This window comes from Achroia grisella, unplaced genomic scaffold, assembly GCF_030625045.1.
Source record: "Achroia grisella isolate CSIRO2021 unplaced genomic scaffold, CSIRO_AGI_Agris_v1 utg1920, whole genome shotgun sequence".
Classification (NCBI taxonomy): domain Eukaryota; kingdom Metazoa; phylum Arthropoda; class Insecta; order Lepidoptera; family Pyralidae; genus Achroia; species Achroia grisella.
Window position 1 is genome coordinate 2,010,088 of NW_026712695.1, and position 16,215 is coordinate 2,026,302.

The window sequence follows — 16,215 nt, forward strand, 5'->3', positions numbered from 1 at the left end:
ATCAAAATATTTCTTTCATTTAGAAACTGTTATTTATAATATACTTTATATGCAGTATTTATAGGTATGTAAATAAGCAAATCTAGCATTTATAAATCATCCTACAGAAGAAATAAAAATTCATTTGGGATTAGGCGTTACATACTAAATACATACTGACGCTGAATAATATTTTTTTTAATTATATTATCTGAGTTAAATACATAATTGCCTATAAAACAATTTGATAAAATAATATTTATTTGATTTTAATTAATACATAATTATTAATTAACTAGCGGCTTAACTGTGATGCTAACCATACTCGTAATTTCGATGGTCGTAGGTTCGATTCCTCCCGCGGTACAAACATTTGCAGTCATGAGTATGATTGTTTGTATCGGGTTTGGTGTTTTGTTTGTATCTTATATATGTATTTACAAAAAAAATATCTATGTATTATTATCTTAACAGTTGTTTAATACCCATTAAGTAATTTAATGTATTAAGTAATAATTCAAAATCCAAAATATAAATAAAAATATTGGTAGTATTTTGTTCTATAAAGCAAACATTTCATATTAATACGTGATATATGAAAATTGCGTGTTCAAATCAACGATATTTACTTAGTCAACAGTTCAATCCCAGGAGAAGTACATTCAATGAAAGACAAACATTATAATCGAGTTTCAGGTACAATACAGCAAGCTCAAGTGACTATTGTCAAGAATTGAATCACAAAAGAATAAAAATGCTCTACGGATGAAGATTTATACAATAGCCATGTAGTCTTGCATTGAAAAGATGAATAGATTTGGAACTGGAAACTGCATAATAGTTCTATGAGTTATATGTCGAGTGAGTTTATTTGGACTAAGAAATTTCTATGTTAGTGCAATTTTATCAAAATAAAAATATGATAATAATAATATCCTAAGACAATTCCTACAGCGCCATCTAGTCCCACACAAAGCAGAGCTTGTGCTATGGCTACTAGACTACTGATATAACATAGAATGGAAAGATAAAATACATAGAAAACACACAGACCGATATTAACAATCATACTCATGAATACCCATGATTTCGAGGAATCGAGCCCACGACCATCAGATGTAAGGTGGTGTGCTTAACCACTAGACTACCGAGGCCTTCAATAATAAAATGCATTTTTATTTACACTCTTACAACAGAAATGTAAATAAAAGGCACAATGCATTTGTTTGTGTGAGACTGGTGTCTGAGCTAGGTATGTTCTGTGTGTTATTATAAATAAAAATATAAAATTATTAAATTACTAAATGGGTCACGTAAGCGTATTTATCTCATATATCTTCATTATAGAGGTATGTACGTGAGAGACAGATTTTCCGACACACCATCCTCGAACGTAAATTTCCTTTGAGCCCACATGCAGCAGCAGGTAAAAAGCGAATGTCGCTCTCAGGTTCTACATAAGAGCACTCGAGTCTGGTTCGTTAGCTAAATTAACACGATAGCAAAAGTTTTCATTTCAATCCTCCGAGCATAACTTTTAGAAATTCCTTTGAAATAAATGAAAATATAATTGAATAATTTGCAACTTATTGTGTATAAAATTGTTGTTTACAATTTTACATAGTATAAAAACGGGATATTGTAGAAGTTTAATCCGGAGTGAACATAAATATAGTAAAATGTGTAGGTATATAATTAGTAAAAGGTAAAAGGTTCACAACATGTCAACCGCAATACAAAACGAACAATAGAAGACAAAAATTACACTATTTCTAAGTATAAAATTCTGGTTTTAATGTCTTCTATTAACAACGGCCATTAACAAATTTAATAATAAAGTATCAATATGCCCCCAAAATAAGCCGGTTAAGTCATATACCAACATATATTTACTATGATAATATATTATATATATATTATTACAAGCTGTGCCCGTGGTTTCACCCGCGTGTAATATATAGCTTATGAGTTATACTGATGTATAATTATTATTGTAAAGTTACTCTGAAATTCATTCAGTAGTTTTTGCATGATAAAGCAACAAATATCCATCCATCTACAATCTCAAAATTCCGCGTTTATAATAATAAGACATATAATATAATATTAGTAAAATAATAAGACTGGCTTACGATATTTGGACGTTCCAAATTTCCAATAAAATAGATAATAGCTAAAAAAATACTTACATGAGTAAAATAATAGTAATAAACGTCGACTCCGGAGTCAGCTAGTACTTCTGCGAAATAGTTGGCAGGGCACACGAAAAAGTAATCACTAACGACATCAGCAATCATTTTCTGGTTCAAATAGCCATCAGTGATTTCTTCCCAGTCGGTATACTAGAAAAGAAGATACAAAAAGTATATTTTTAATATCTACTCTAATTCTACAATAAGTGCATGAAGAAACGGCAATAAAAATTATGACCATCGATCGATACAAAATCAACATAACGATATAATTTATTAAAGTTTCAAATATATTATACATTAATAGTAGTTCTAATTAAAATCTGTTTATAATTAGATGTATACATAAAAACTAATTAAAGAGACTGATAACATAAGAATGGTGTAAACTTGGTTCTACTATCTATTTATATATTTTTTATTAAATCTTGAGAAAAACATAGCAAAAGCAATATACTTTTTAACGTCATAATAGGCAAAGTAATTAAATACACGGCATTCATTCTGTAACGCCCATTGATTGTAGTATCTGCATATGATTATGCACAAATAAATATATCATCATTTTTAGTACACTGTGTGAAATTTGCAGATCATCATACCTTCATGCTTTGTTACTCCTGGTAAGATAATCGACTTATTTATTACACGTATGTATGTCTATTAAAATAATATACTGATTCCTTCTTCGGTGTAGAAATATAAGACGATATTTATAAATCTATCTATACATATTTTTATGTGCCTATCGAGAGGAGTCATACAATATTCTCGGTCTTTATTTATTATTGACGCTTATTTCAAATAGGATATCCTTTTTAGTGGTTTCTTGAAGAGTGGTTGTTTCTCCAGTTAGTGCATATCAGTTTTGAACCATACGTACTTCAACTGTAGGTTGATGTTAGATAACATGCTTAAAACAATGGTCTTATTTTTCATAAAATGTTATTACACAAAGAGGATTATTATGCGGATGACGTAAAGTCTTATCTATTTCCGTTTAAATAAACTAATATTTTGTTCTTGTCCAGCGGCTGCTGTATATAAGATAAGAATAAAATTATATTGTGTATACTATACCTAGATGCAGAAATATCAGTGTCCCTATGTCATCTTCTTTACTTATTTTACTAAATACTATTTTCAAAAAGCCAAAAAATTTTCTTTATACTAAAAATTCCTGATAATGCATTTTCATGACTATTCGTTGAGTGTTCAAAGTAGCAAGTAGTAAGAAATGAAAAACAAACAAACGTACTTTATACTAAAAAGATAAATTAATAACTCCAAAATGTACTTGTGGGAATCTAAAGTTTACTCTAAATAATTTATTCAAATTTTTTAAGTATATTAATTTAGACATTTGAATTATTACTATATCTTAACAACCCCACCCATGATTTCCCAGGTGAGATATACAGAAATATTATGGATATATACGATTCTGCAACATCATTTTCTAAATCTAGGCTTATATAATACTGTGGAAATTTGAGATCAATAGATCTCACAATACCACTCCAAAATACTAACTTTTTAAATTTATATATTACATCCTTGAACAAAATTTCAAATTAAAATACATAAAATTAATACTCACTTGAAATACAATTGCCTCTCTCTTAATTTTAGAGAAATCCTTGAAAATTGTATCGACGATTTCCAAAAACTTTTCTCGTTGCAAGAAACTTGGGCCATCCTTTTCGAAATAGTCAAGGAAATCATAGAGTAAGAAATAAGTTCCTGAAAAAAAAAATTTTTTACATTAAGGACGTATGGAATTTCTGATACCTACTACCTCTGAAAATGACAGATATTATTACACAGCATAGGCCTACCCTTATCCTTTATTACTTGTGTGTTTAATTTGTCATCACCAAACACACTACCTTGAATTATGTACAAGAAGCGTCAGTTACAGTCCTTTCAGACTAATAGAATTCTTACATTTATATTAACAATATGAAACACAATTTATTTTATATATCTATAATAAAAATATATCTCTTTATTTTAAATATATATCGTCTATCTATTTCTTTTAATTTATATATCGACATACTCGTGAACGGGTGCTGCTTGTGGGGACTGGTCTGTTCAGGTTGCGAACACTGATTAAATTTTTTGTTCTTTGCGATAGCATATGCTGGTGGTCACTCTATTCTCCTAAATTTGAATTTTAATGACTGTGTATTATTGTAAAAAACATGTACAACATTTATTTGAAAAAAATACGAGCTGAGTTTCTTATCAGTTCTTCTCATCTCGAAATCATTTCGAACTGACGGTAGATTTCACATATCCTAAGAGTCTGTAATAGATCTACATGAATAAAGATATTTTGAATAGAATAGAATAGAATAGAAAATCATTTATTCAAATAAACTTACATTGAAGCACTTTTGAATAGTCATAACATTTTTTTTTAATCTTGCTCATTCAGAAAAATCACAAGAAGAACAAGCAAGAAACTTGTGTGTTGCTCTTTTAAATAATTTATTCTTACTTACAATTTAAGTTTAAGTGTGTGAATACAAACCACCGATTAGCACTAATTCAATTAAATACTCAAAAAGAAAAAAATATTGAATACATAACCAACTGGTTAAACAATTAATAAGAGGAAATCAGTCATAGTGATTAGAGCAGACCAGTCCCTACAAGCAGCACCCGTTCACGAGTATGACGGATGAGCCAGCCATCACTGCGCTCGACCATATTTTAGGGAGCCCAATGACCCGGCCCACCACGCCGCCACAAGTCTGGACATTTTAGTGAGCATGACTACTCAAAACACCAGACCACGTAGATCACAATTGCCATCTGATGTTTATAGTATTCACATTTCACATAAGAATGCATGCGGCAATTAATACAAAAGCCGCTTTCATATTTCTAAAATAATTGAATCAAGAAAGCAATGAGATAAACAAATTATAACGTTGTATGCTAATAAACTAATTATTTACTTGAATTTGAATCTTATATCGTATGGAGATAAGAAACTCGAATGGGTAACCTTTTTTTTTTGTTAAAAGTGTCCTTTTACATAATGTCATGTATTGCACAAATATTCCAGTTATTAAATTGTTATTTACTTATAAGTGAAGATAGTAAAGAACTTTTTATGCCACGACCCTATTTATGACGACCGACCTACGACAAATATTTAACCATATTATGAAATAACTCTATACTTCATTATTTATAGAATAGAATAGAAAGAATAGAAAATCATTTATTCAAATAAACTTAATTTAAGCACTTTTGAATAGTCATAACAATTTGTTTTTTATCTACATTTATCATAAAACGATCTCCATTAATTTATTCGGACAAGCTATATCGTGATTAAAATTTGTTCAAAAAACATTGTGGTATTTTTAAAATGCAATAACTTTTTAATTTAGTGATATAATCAATGCTATGGGTTAGTCACGTCATATACAAATAAGTTTTTATAACAAATAGTTAATATATATTCAAATACAAAATGTAAATCCTTGTGAAATTCGTACCTTGGACACGACAGCGACAAAATTATTGGTTTTAATATGTCCAGTAAAACTGCATTCGTTTTTTACTTCTAAATATCATTTAATATATACTTTATTAGATTAAACTTTGGCTAAACTCATGTAATATCGAAGGTAACTCTCGGGATCTACATAAAACTAAAACTGTACACAATGGTCCTTACGATTCTAGAAAATAAGAGCGTAAATATCAGCAATGATAAATGATCAGTTTATTACAAAATACGTCCATGTACATAATAATATTTTACTTTAACAAGACTACTTCCGTGTTTCATAACGTCTAATAAATTACGTAACGTCCTCCGCCACGGAGCGCCTTTACAGGGTCCAACCCCCATCTTCACCTTGACCTCGTCTACACGAGTTGCAAATTACATATGCCTACCTCAGCTCACAATTAGTAAATATTATGTGTATAGCATAGTAAAAAAGTTTTTATTTATTGTATTTTATGTCAAACAATCTTTAAAATGTTGAAAGAAGATAACTTAGTGAGATAAGTATGCCATTATACCAGTATAATAACTTCCTCGATAATAGAGATTTTAATTTTAATAAAATTTAAAATACGCGAGTTTCTTGCTCGTTCTTCTTCTTCTTCTTCTTGATGAGACAGCTTTCCGAATGAGCGGTAGATTAAAAAAATATGAGGACTATTCAAAAGTGCTTCAATGTAAGTTTATTTGAATAAATGATTTTGTATTCTATTCACTACTATTCTTAATTAAAGTGTGTGTGTCAAAATGAAATTTCAATTGTCACTTCAATACTAACAATGTTGACAAAGTGGGTCACATAATATTTTATTGTATGTATTGTACTTCTTCTTGTCGCTTTATCATTATTGTATGTATTGCATCTACCAGGACTTTTTTGTGTCAGACGCACACAGGGAAATACAGTTAAAATGAACTTCTCTCTTTTTTAAGTCGGTTGAAAAAGTAATTCTCGCAGAATAACTCTTAAATTTATAACTGAGTGCTATGTCAGAACGGTACTGTAATGAATGTCGACCTTTCTACGCCTTGAAGTCTCAGATAAAATTTTGTAAACATCAATATTCAAAGCAGAACATTTCTGCATACAAATAAAAAATATGTAAATTGCGTTCACTTAAGTTCACTTTGATTTTTAAGCAAAATAATATTTGTGGTATATATTTGTAAGGATTTTATGTATAAGTTTAGGGTGGGATTTAGAAAGTTTAATATGAAAGTCGCGATTCACGATGTTTGAATAGAATGAAAATAAAAAAAATAGCACACTGTGTGTAATTCAGTCCCACTTAAAGAAACAAGACCGGTATGTTTCTATGATTTATCTTAACATTAATGTAAAAACTGAGCCACAAGAACTCGTAGCCTGGACAGCTAATAATAATAATCTCAGAACAATTCACACAGCGCTATCTGGAGCCAAGTTAAGCTAGCTAAAGCTTGTGTCATATGTATTACATAACTGACACAAATACATCGATTTTGTTTTTGTAAATACATACATATTATACATAGAAAATACCCAGACCGATATAAACAATCATACTCATGAATACAAATGTTTATGCCAGACAAGGAATCGAACCCGCGATCATCGGACATAAAGCAGTGGGTTAGATCACAGAAGTCGTCATAAATTAAGACATTTTAAAAATCAATACATATTAGATGTCGTAATATAAATATTATATATTGTTTTTCATTATAATAACAAACGTTCTAGTATTATCGTCAGGATGCCGATTATTTAATATATTGTAGGTAGTATAAAATAAACTAATCCAATTTAGTATATATACAAATAACATGAGAGTGTTAAATAAAATTCCAATTTGTTTCAGATAATTACAGATAAGTGAACAAATTATAAAATTACTAAATATATATAAACATATGTAAATTACTGCCCAGATTGGTTTATAGAACGCAGTAAATTATAATATATGCAAATTTGATTAAAATGTTGATAAAACTGTCAAAGTCTTCTCACGTGAAGTTGAACCATGAGGGAGATGACTAATATAATTTGAGTATCTAAAGCAAGCAACTAAATACATATTCAGCAAATTGTATTATATTACGATTGTTTTTATATTCTAAGAAACATTTAGTTGCTCTGATTAAATTCTTGGTAAATATAATGAATTATATCTAATACTCTGCTTGCAAACATTTTTAAATTATATTATGTGTAAGAAAATATGATTATATTTCTTAGTATTATTACGTCTAGCTGTATATATCTGAAATAAATTAATATTTGAATTATCAAACGTCTTCATTTTGATTAGTTTAAAATAACTATTTCAGTTTTACTTATGAATTATACGAAGAAAACGTGAAAATTATTAATTTCAATGTACTACTAAAATATTATTTTTCATATTATACACATATTTTGCTAACTTTACTTTATTATGTATTTTCAGTGTATATATAGATATATGTATAATAATAATAATATGCGTGGATAATTCACATAGCGCTATTTAGTTCCAAGCTAAATAGAAGGGTATGTTATGTTATGGGTAGGGCCTAGACAATATATAAAACCTTATTTATTAAAATAATAACAAAATAAATATGATAAGATAAACAAAGATTATTACAATTTGTTTCGTTTATCCATATCAACATGTACTCTGTGGCGTATAACATTACATTTCGCAAATACATGTATTAATTAAGTTCACTGATCCAGAAAATAACAGAGTTTCAGTGGTAAAAAAATCATATGGAAGCAACACGAGAATCAATCATAAGTAATAACAAAATTATTTTAAAATTTATATAATATCATTTGGTTAAAATTATTATGAAGTTAGTTAGAATCTTATTTATATAAAAGAATTTATTTATTTTCATTAATAAAAGAATATCCCTAAACATTTAACCTTCTGACTGATTTAAAAAATAAATGGTAAATCAATTTTACACAACTTTATAGTTTGAACACTATAAATGCTAATTATATACCTACTACGCTATATTATCTAATTATCTGTGGACACGTATAATAATTAATTTGAAATTTATAATTTATAATTCTGATAATAACACTCCATTACAGTCTCAACTTTATTATAATGAATTTTTAACAGAGCTACGAAGGCTCTAGTTATTTCTGGAGGGGGGCTAGGGGTGCGTGGCAACAGCACAGCGGGGTTGAGACCAACAGGCAAGGGGAAGCGGGGGTGTAAGCTACGTGGGCGAGTCTGTAGTACATGGTAGTACGACTAAAAATCTACGACGTGGTATTATTGTGTCTACATAGATTTGCGCAGGCGTGCGCTCCCCGCCGCCGCTCCGCATCGTCGCCGCCGGTTGTTGAGCGCTCCTAGACTCAAATGGCCTCGAACTCTACGAGCAATATTGATAAACCATAGGAAAGCCTTTACAAGTCAAATAAGTTTTAGAGATGGGACATTTTGAAACGAGTATGGGATATATTTTCCATTATGCTATTTCCCAATTTTTCTACGAATTTGCTTTATTAGTTTTCAAAGTTATTAATTCAATTATATTAATATGGTTTGATAATAAGAAATATGTTAATGTATTTTTAATAATAGTGTCAACACGAAGCCAATTAAATTCATGATCGTTCTGTTTCTAATAGTCTTTCCAAAAACTCTCACTAAATGTTTAATGACGTACGCCTAGGTTACAATATTTGGAACCAATATGTCTATATTTCATATTATATAAAATAAAATTTAATTAATATATATATATATATATTATATTATTTGATAAATAAAATCTTTATTTATCAAATAAAATATTTTATTTTATATTATATATATTGAAACAAGTATGCGATTTTTTTAATAATATTATATTTATTATTTTATATAACGATTAAATCAATTATACGCCACAAAACCTTTCAAAAACTTTGTTAAATAAGGGTTGCGTCTACAGGAAGTTAACTTTTATAAGTTGTCTGATTAGACGTGCACGAAAAATTAACTTGTTGATTGGACAAACGTTTAGAAGAACAAATCTATTAATTTAAAATGGTGTATATCAATAAAAAAACATTTAATACGGTCATTAATAGGAACGGTCTTGTTACGTAGTAGTGACTAACAATTAGACCTTACCTATAATTAGAAAATAGTTTAATTAATCTATGTATAAGTTGATTAATAATACAAATGTATATCGTAATATTCTAATTTATCTGTTTGCAAGTCTTCTTATTAGTTCTTTAGCGATCCAGGTATTGTTTATTCAATGTAATAAGATCTTTTGTGCTAGTACATTAGATAATAAATGTCAGAGTCTTGTGTTTAATAAACTGAATAGAAGTTTCTCTTATTGTAATACTCTACTAGACACAACAATAGTCTATGTTATTAAATCGATTAAAGTATAATACTTATTGTATTTATAAAAGAAAATATGACAGACAAACAATAATTACATTATTAATAATTTTATTGAATCTAATAAGTATGAAAGAAACATAAACTGACCTTCATCCTGATTGCTTCCAAGTAGTACTTCGGTATTATGAAAATTACCCTCTTTCATTAATGTATCAGGATCTTTCGGCAAAAATACGCCATCTATAGTTGGAGCGGACGGAAATCCTAATATGCCGGTGTACGAATTCCACTGTTGTACGGAAATTGTTTTAGCATCAACACCACGCATGCAGTCCATAACTAAACTTGGATCAGTAGATAAAAGGCTACTATTACAATTGCAATCATCCACTAAAACTTTTCCTATGTCTTGTGCTCTCTCTCCTGTCATCCAACTCCAAGGTACATTTAAAGTTCCAGACTGTAATATGCCTCTTTTAAATAACCCTTTCATTTCTGGTGAAAGCATATGCAAACTGATACTTCCCCCACCTGCCGATTCACCAAACAAAGTAATTAAATCTGGATCACCACCAAATGCACGAGCATTATCTTTAATCCATCGTATTGCTAACTGTTGATCCCATAAACCCATATTTCCTGGCGCTTCTTCGCTTCCAGGAGAAAAATATTTATTTAAATATAAAAATCCAAATGCACCAACTCTATATTGCATGGAAGCCACTATAACGTCACTGGAAGAAGCCATTATGTCTGCTTTATACAGGTCAAGTGTAGCTGTGCCACTCATGTAACCTCCGCCATATATCCATATTAGAATCGGCACCTTTGGCCTTTCTGTTAGAGGCTTCTCTTGGTGATGCCGAACTCGTAAGTGCTGTGGCACCCAAATATTTAAATATAAACAGTCTTCTGATATGTTCGTGTTAGGATTCCACATCTCTTCTCCCTCGAAACCAGGAAAATATTCATACCTTTCTTGGTAACAACTATTAGGCATAGCTGTAGCTTCAAGAACACCATGCCAGGGTTCAATTGGTACAGGTTTACGGAATCTTAAAGGTCCTAACGGAGGTTTAGCAAATGGAATACCAGTAAAGATGTGTACTTCTCGGCCCATTACCGTCTTGGCATAGCCTTTGACCAGACCACTCTTAGTCTCAACAATGAGTGGGTCATTGTGAAAATTTTTTGGTAGTGGACTAGTGGTTGGTGTGGTTTGTGTTGTTGAAGTGGTCGTGTCATGATGGTTAGCCCATGATCTGCTCCACACACCAGACACGAAAATGCATAACAATAGTTTGGTGAACACTATTTTTCTGTAGCAAATCATTTTTACTATTTTGTTGTCCGTCATTAATGAGATATGTCAGATAACAACCGGAAATAATCCGCTAATTTGATTAATTTTTTATTGTAACACATTTCTACATTGACACGTTCTACTTATGTTGTGTACCTGAAACAAACAAAAATCATATTATAAAACATTACATATTTCATTTCTTTATCATTATAACTTTATATTAAAAAAAATAGGTATATATACACTATATGAAAAGTGATGCACGGATATAGTAAGAAAAAGACTGACGAATATTTGTCTTATATACTAATTTATTTTGTGTTGTTATACACAGTAATATTCTGTATTTTTGCACTTCTAATCAACACGCGTTACATTTCTATTACATAATATTATTGCTACATACAGCATCGATAGCACGTCGTAAAAAAATATAACACTGTGTAATTTAATATCAGCAGACTATTAATTCGTTGGTTGCAACCACTAATTACAAAACCTATTAGACGATCGAAGGAAATTTTTATTATCGCATTAATTAATGGGAAAAATCGTCTGTAGCTTACGAACTCAGCCGATTTTTCCCATTCTGTAGCTCATTCAACAAACAGTGATTCTACTACTCTTTGTGACTCGCCTGGTCACCTCAAACACTAATTATGAAAGGAAAATATTGCTAGTTACATATATCTCTTAATCCTCTTAATTAAATTTATAGAAGAAAAATATAAAAAAACTAAGTTCGCGTAAATAACAATAAACTTTTTAAATAATATACACGTTAACGCATTGAAATTGATTTCATTACTAACCACAGGTATTGAATTGCAAACAAGTCAAAAACCGAGATTGATAGAGAAGTAACATTTCTCAACCAATTTATATAATTAAATTGATAAAGTACAAGAATAAAGAAAATAAGCCAAATAATAATCTAAAAACGAATACTATTTTATAATTCTCTTTATCCTATGAAACTAATCTTAATTAGCCGGAACAAACAGACAGACAGACAATAGTATTTATATTCATCTGCATGTAGTAAAAAACGGTTATTACAATATTACAAACAGACACTCCAATTTTATTTATATATACAGATATGTATATATATTGTTACAGTCTCGCGGTTTACAGACGTGACATCGGTAAACGGTAATGTGCAACGTGCTTAAAGAATGGGTTTAAAGAATTTTGTGACGAAATCTAATTCAAGTTTCCTATTAAATTGCTAAATTTTATATTACATAAGGTTATAATATAGAATCATCAGATTCTTACTTTACTAGCAAAATAGCAGCAATTTCTCCATAAATGAATTACATTTTTAATGAATGAAAATGAGAAATGAATTATAGATTAGTACGGAACAGAATGTGTATCATGTATGCGGTTGTGCGAGGAAGTGTATGTCTTTAGCTATGAATAGGTAAAGTGCTATATACATATATATATATGTTAAGTATTATCCGTTATTTTTATTCTACATCTATATTTGGTAATTGGACAATATATAATAAGATTTTCAGTCCTTTAAATATACTTATAAGATAGTTGTATGATGATAATCGTCGTGATAAAAATGTCTATTTAAAATTTTTCATGGAAATATTTTATATTCAATTAATTAATATGATAAATACACATATTAATTAATTATGAAATTTCATAGATTATAAAATGTCTATGGTATAGATTTACATACAAACCATATATGTAGCCATACATAGCACTTATATATAATCAAATATAATAAACTCAAAATCGAACCTAATACTCTTGTCGAGTGCCGTATTAATTTTTTTTTGTTAATATTCTTATTTAGCAGAAACCAATATAATAACAAAATATAACCTAACCTGCTCATTTAATATTAAGTTGTAATATGCTACTTTAATTTGTCTTGACATTTGCACATGAAAGGAATAAATCCCTTATATCCTCATAAGCCCTCGGGTAATAAGAGATTCGCAGGAAATATGTACTTATCAGGTACATACACGTTTGTTTTATGAAACAAACCAGAGATACAAAATGAAAGAGGTTACAAATGGTGCTGTATGAATGTAACATTTCATCGCTGTTGTAACTGTATCATTCTTTACACATTAAAATAGAAATACATGAAAAATGAACCTGTAGAATATTTTAGTATTTTTTAGGAGCAAGTACCTCTTTATGTCTTTGTTTTACTTATATTTTCAAGAAAATACAGATTATATATTTTTAAAGATATCATACCTTTTATTAGTACTACTATTTAAATGAAAACCTATTGTGATTTCCCTTTTTAAGTGGGTAGCTTAGAATTGATATAATTATACTTTTACTGCTCATGCAATGTAAGTATGATTTAATATTTAATTTGTTATTGTTACGACATAATAACGAACACGATATATATGTTACTAGTTAATGGTACTACGTGGTCACACATAATAACTGCTAGTCAACAGTCCTGAGCCCGTAGTTTATTACTGGCCTTACGCACGTGTCAAGGACAAAAATAAACGCTTACATATCTATTCACAATTGCCTTCCAAATATCTGATTGTTGTCAGTAATGGGAACTAGTGATCCAAATTCTGGCAACTGTTCTGATAGGACAACTCGAAACCATTCCAGTTGAATTCGCCAGCCACGTCAAGTTCACGAAGTGGCTTAGGCCAATGGCCTAACTAACATGACTTGGTGAATGAGTGAATTAGTTATAGACTATAACTAATGTTCCGCGAGCGTATGTGGGGGACCATTTCATAATAGAAATATGTCTGTCAATAATAATATCAGGTTCTATATAATTTTATGACTATGAGAAGTACGCTCTAAAGAAGAATAGACGTTCCATGCAATAAGAAAATTACATTACTGATAAACAGGAAATAAATAACTAGTGAAATACTGCAGATTTTCATTGGTAGAATGTGTCTTGACTAATATTTTCATGCATAATATATAAATACGGAATCGATAAAACCGATAGAAAATGGGGAGAATGAGAATTATTTAGTGCTGACGCCGACCTTGTGTGACAAAAATGTTAGATAGTGCTAATAATGATAATAAGATATAGGCAATTCGATTTAAAAACTAGCTGTATCTTATAGTTTTTTATATGTGGTCATATTTTTAATTAAATTTTACCGGTGATCAAAAAATACAAAAAATATTGTGTGGAGCCTTTTAACTTTATTATTAATTTCTTGGAAGTATATATATTTATATTTTATATATATTTTGTAAGCTAATTTATTATTGCATCTGTTACAAACTGTTTATACATCTTTTGTTTAGATATTATCTGTTTTTTATAATAAATTTATTGTTTTATATTCGACATTAGTCACTAAAATATTTGCGTCTATAACGTTGCCTTTTTTTCTCTCTTTTCATCATACTCGTCCTTCATCTCTCTCCTTTACAATATCTGCCTTAATATTTATACCAAATAAATAATATAATGTTACTTTGGATATTAAACAATATTAAAATTTGTGTTTTTTCGTGATTGTCAGTCAGTTGTTTTTTATTATTTCTAATGAATGTTATCAATTAATCATATCCTTTAGACATTATCAGTAATGTATGATCAAAGCATACGAGCAGTAGCAATACATATTCACGTCCATTACCTGAATTTAAGGAGAAAGGGTATTGCTGTCGTGGAAATTGTAAATCAATCACAATCAGACTGTTGGCCTGTGAGTGGATTGGTTGGGTACGTAATGACACTATCCAATAGGTACACTAAAATATAGAGTTAGCTATCCCTTAAATTCTTCTATAATATAAAATGGAAAATATGTTAAATGTATTTTAGGTAGTCTTTCTGACCACATTTTTTTTGTATATAACATGACGACTTTCAATTTTCACTTTGATTTCACAACATATTTTAATTAATCTCTAAGTGATGAACACAGTATGTTGTCTAAATCTTGATGTTATTTACGTACCTACATTAGATACAAACCTTGGAATAAATATAAAAAAAAAATTATTTAGTCCAAGAAAACCAAATTAAAATAACCCCTATAAATAAAATATAATAATCATAATATATTAGTTGATACGGTAAATGCAAAATTTAACATCCATATCACAAAAGGCAATTAGGAAGTATATTTGAATGTACATAAGGAGTGGTCCTCAATGACTTAGACAATTAAACCAACATGATCGCTTAGTAAATATCGTCTAAGTTTTATTTAATTAACTTCATTAGGACAAAAATAATCTAATACTTATTTACGTCATTTGTAAAGTTAGCTAATATATACATATATGTATACATATATACTATACTAAATATATACTAGATAACCTACCCACAAATTAATAAGAAAAAATATAAATATTTTTCTTTAATTTTTTTATTGGTGATAGTTGTATATAAGCTGGGGCTAACCAATAGAGAGTGATACGACGAGCATAGTCAGTCAGTCCAGTTACCCTCTAGTGGCAAATTCATCATAATTTACCACGATAGTTTCCAGTAATATTGCCACTTGTCCTCATTACTGACAATCAGTTATTAATGTTATAAATATATTATAAGTTTTAAAATGATCAATCTTAATACATCATTAGCTTTCATTCAGAAAATATGTAAAATATAAAATGTATTTAATATTCTTTTATATATGCCATAGAGATTTATTACATAACTAATATTTGTAAGGGACACAAAATTTCGAAATCATTGAGAAGTAGGTAACAGAGTAAGAATACAATTTGTAACTATTCCTTTTCATCTCGAGTGTGTCAAGAGGTGACTATGGTAACAAGGGAACTTTCGTCAGCACAAAAGCAGGAAAACTAAAAATAAATCCTATACCTGGGGTTTGGCCAGCACAGTACTAATGAGCA

At 29.3% G+C, this 16,215-nt stretch overlaps 1 protein-coding gene across 1 annotated transcript in view; it reads right to left on the reverse strand.

The window, feature by feature from the left end:
- The window catches only part of LOC131841795 (acetylcholinesterase-like), a 62,182-nt gene that overhangs the window by 8,913 nt on the left and 37,054 nt on the right, over nt 1-16,215 (reverse strand). Inside the window, exons 2-4 of the mRNA XM_059190122.1 lie at nt 10,188-11,499; nt 3,772-3,914; nt 2,169-2,321 (exon numbers count right to left, since the gene is read on the reverse strand). Coding sequence (XP_059046105.1) covers nt 2,169-2,321; nt 3,772-3,914; nt 10,188-11,397 — 1,506 coding nt within the window. The 5' untranslated portion in view covers nt 11,398-11,499. The remainder of the gene's footprint in view (nt 1-2,168; nt 2,322-3,771; nt 3,915-10,187; nt 11,500-16,215) is intronic.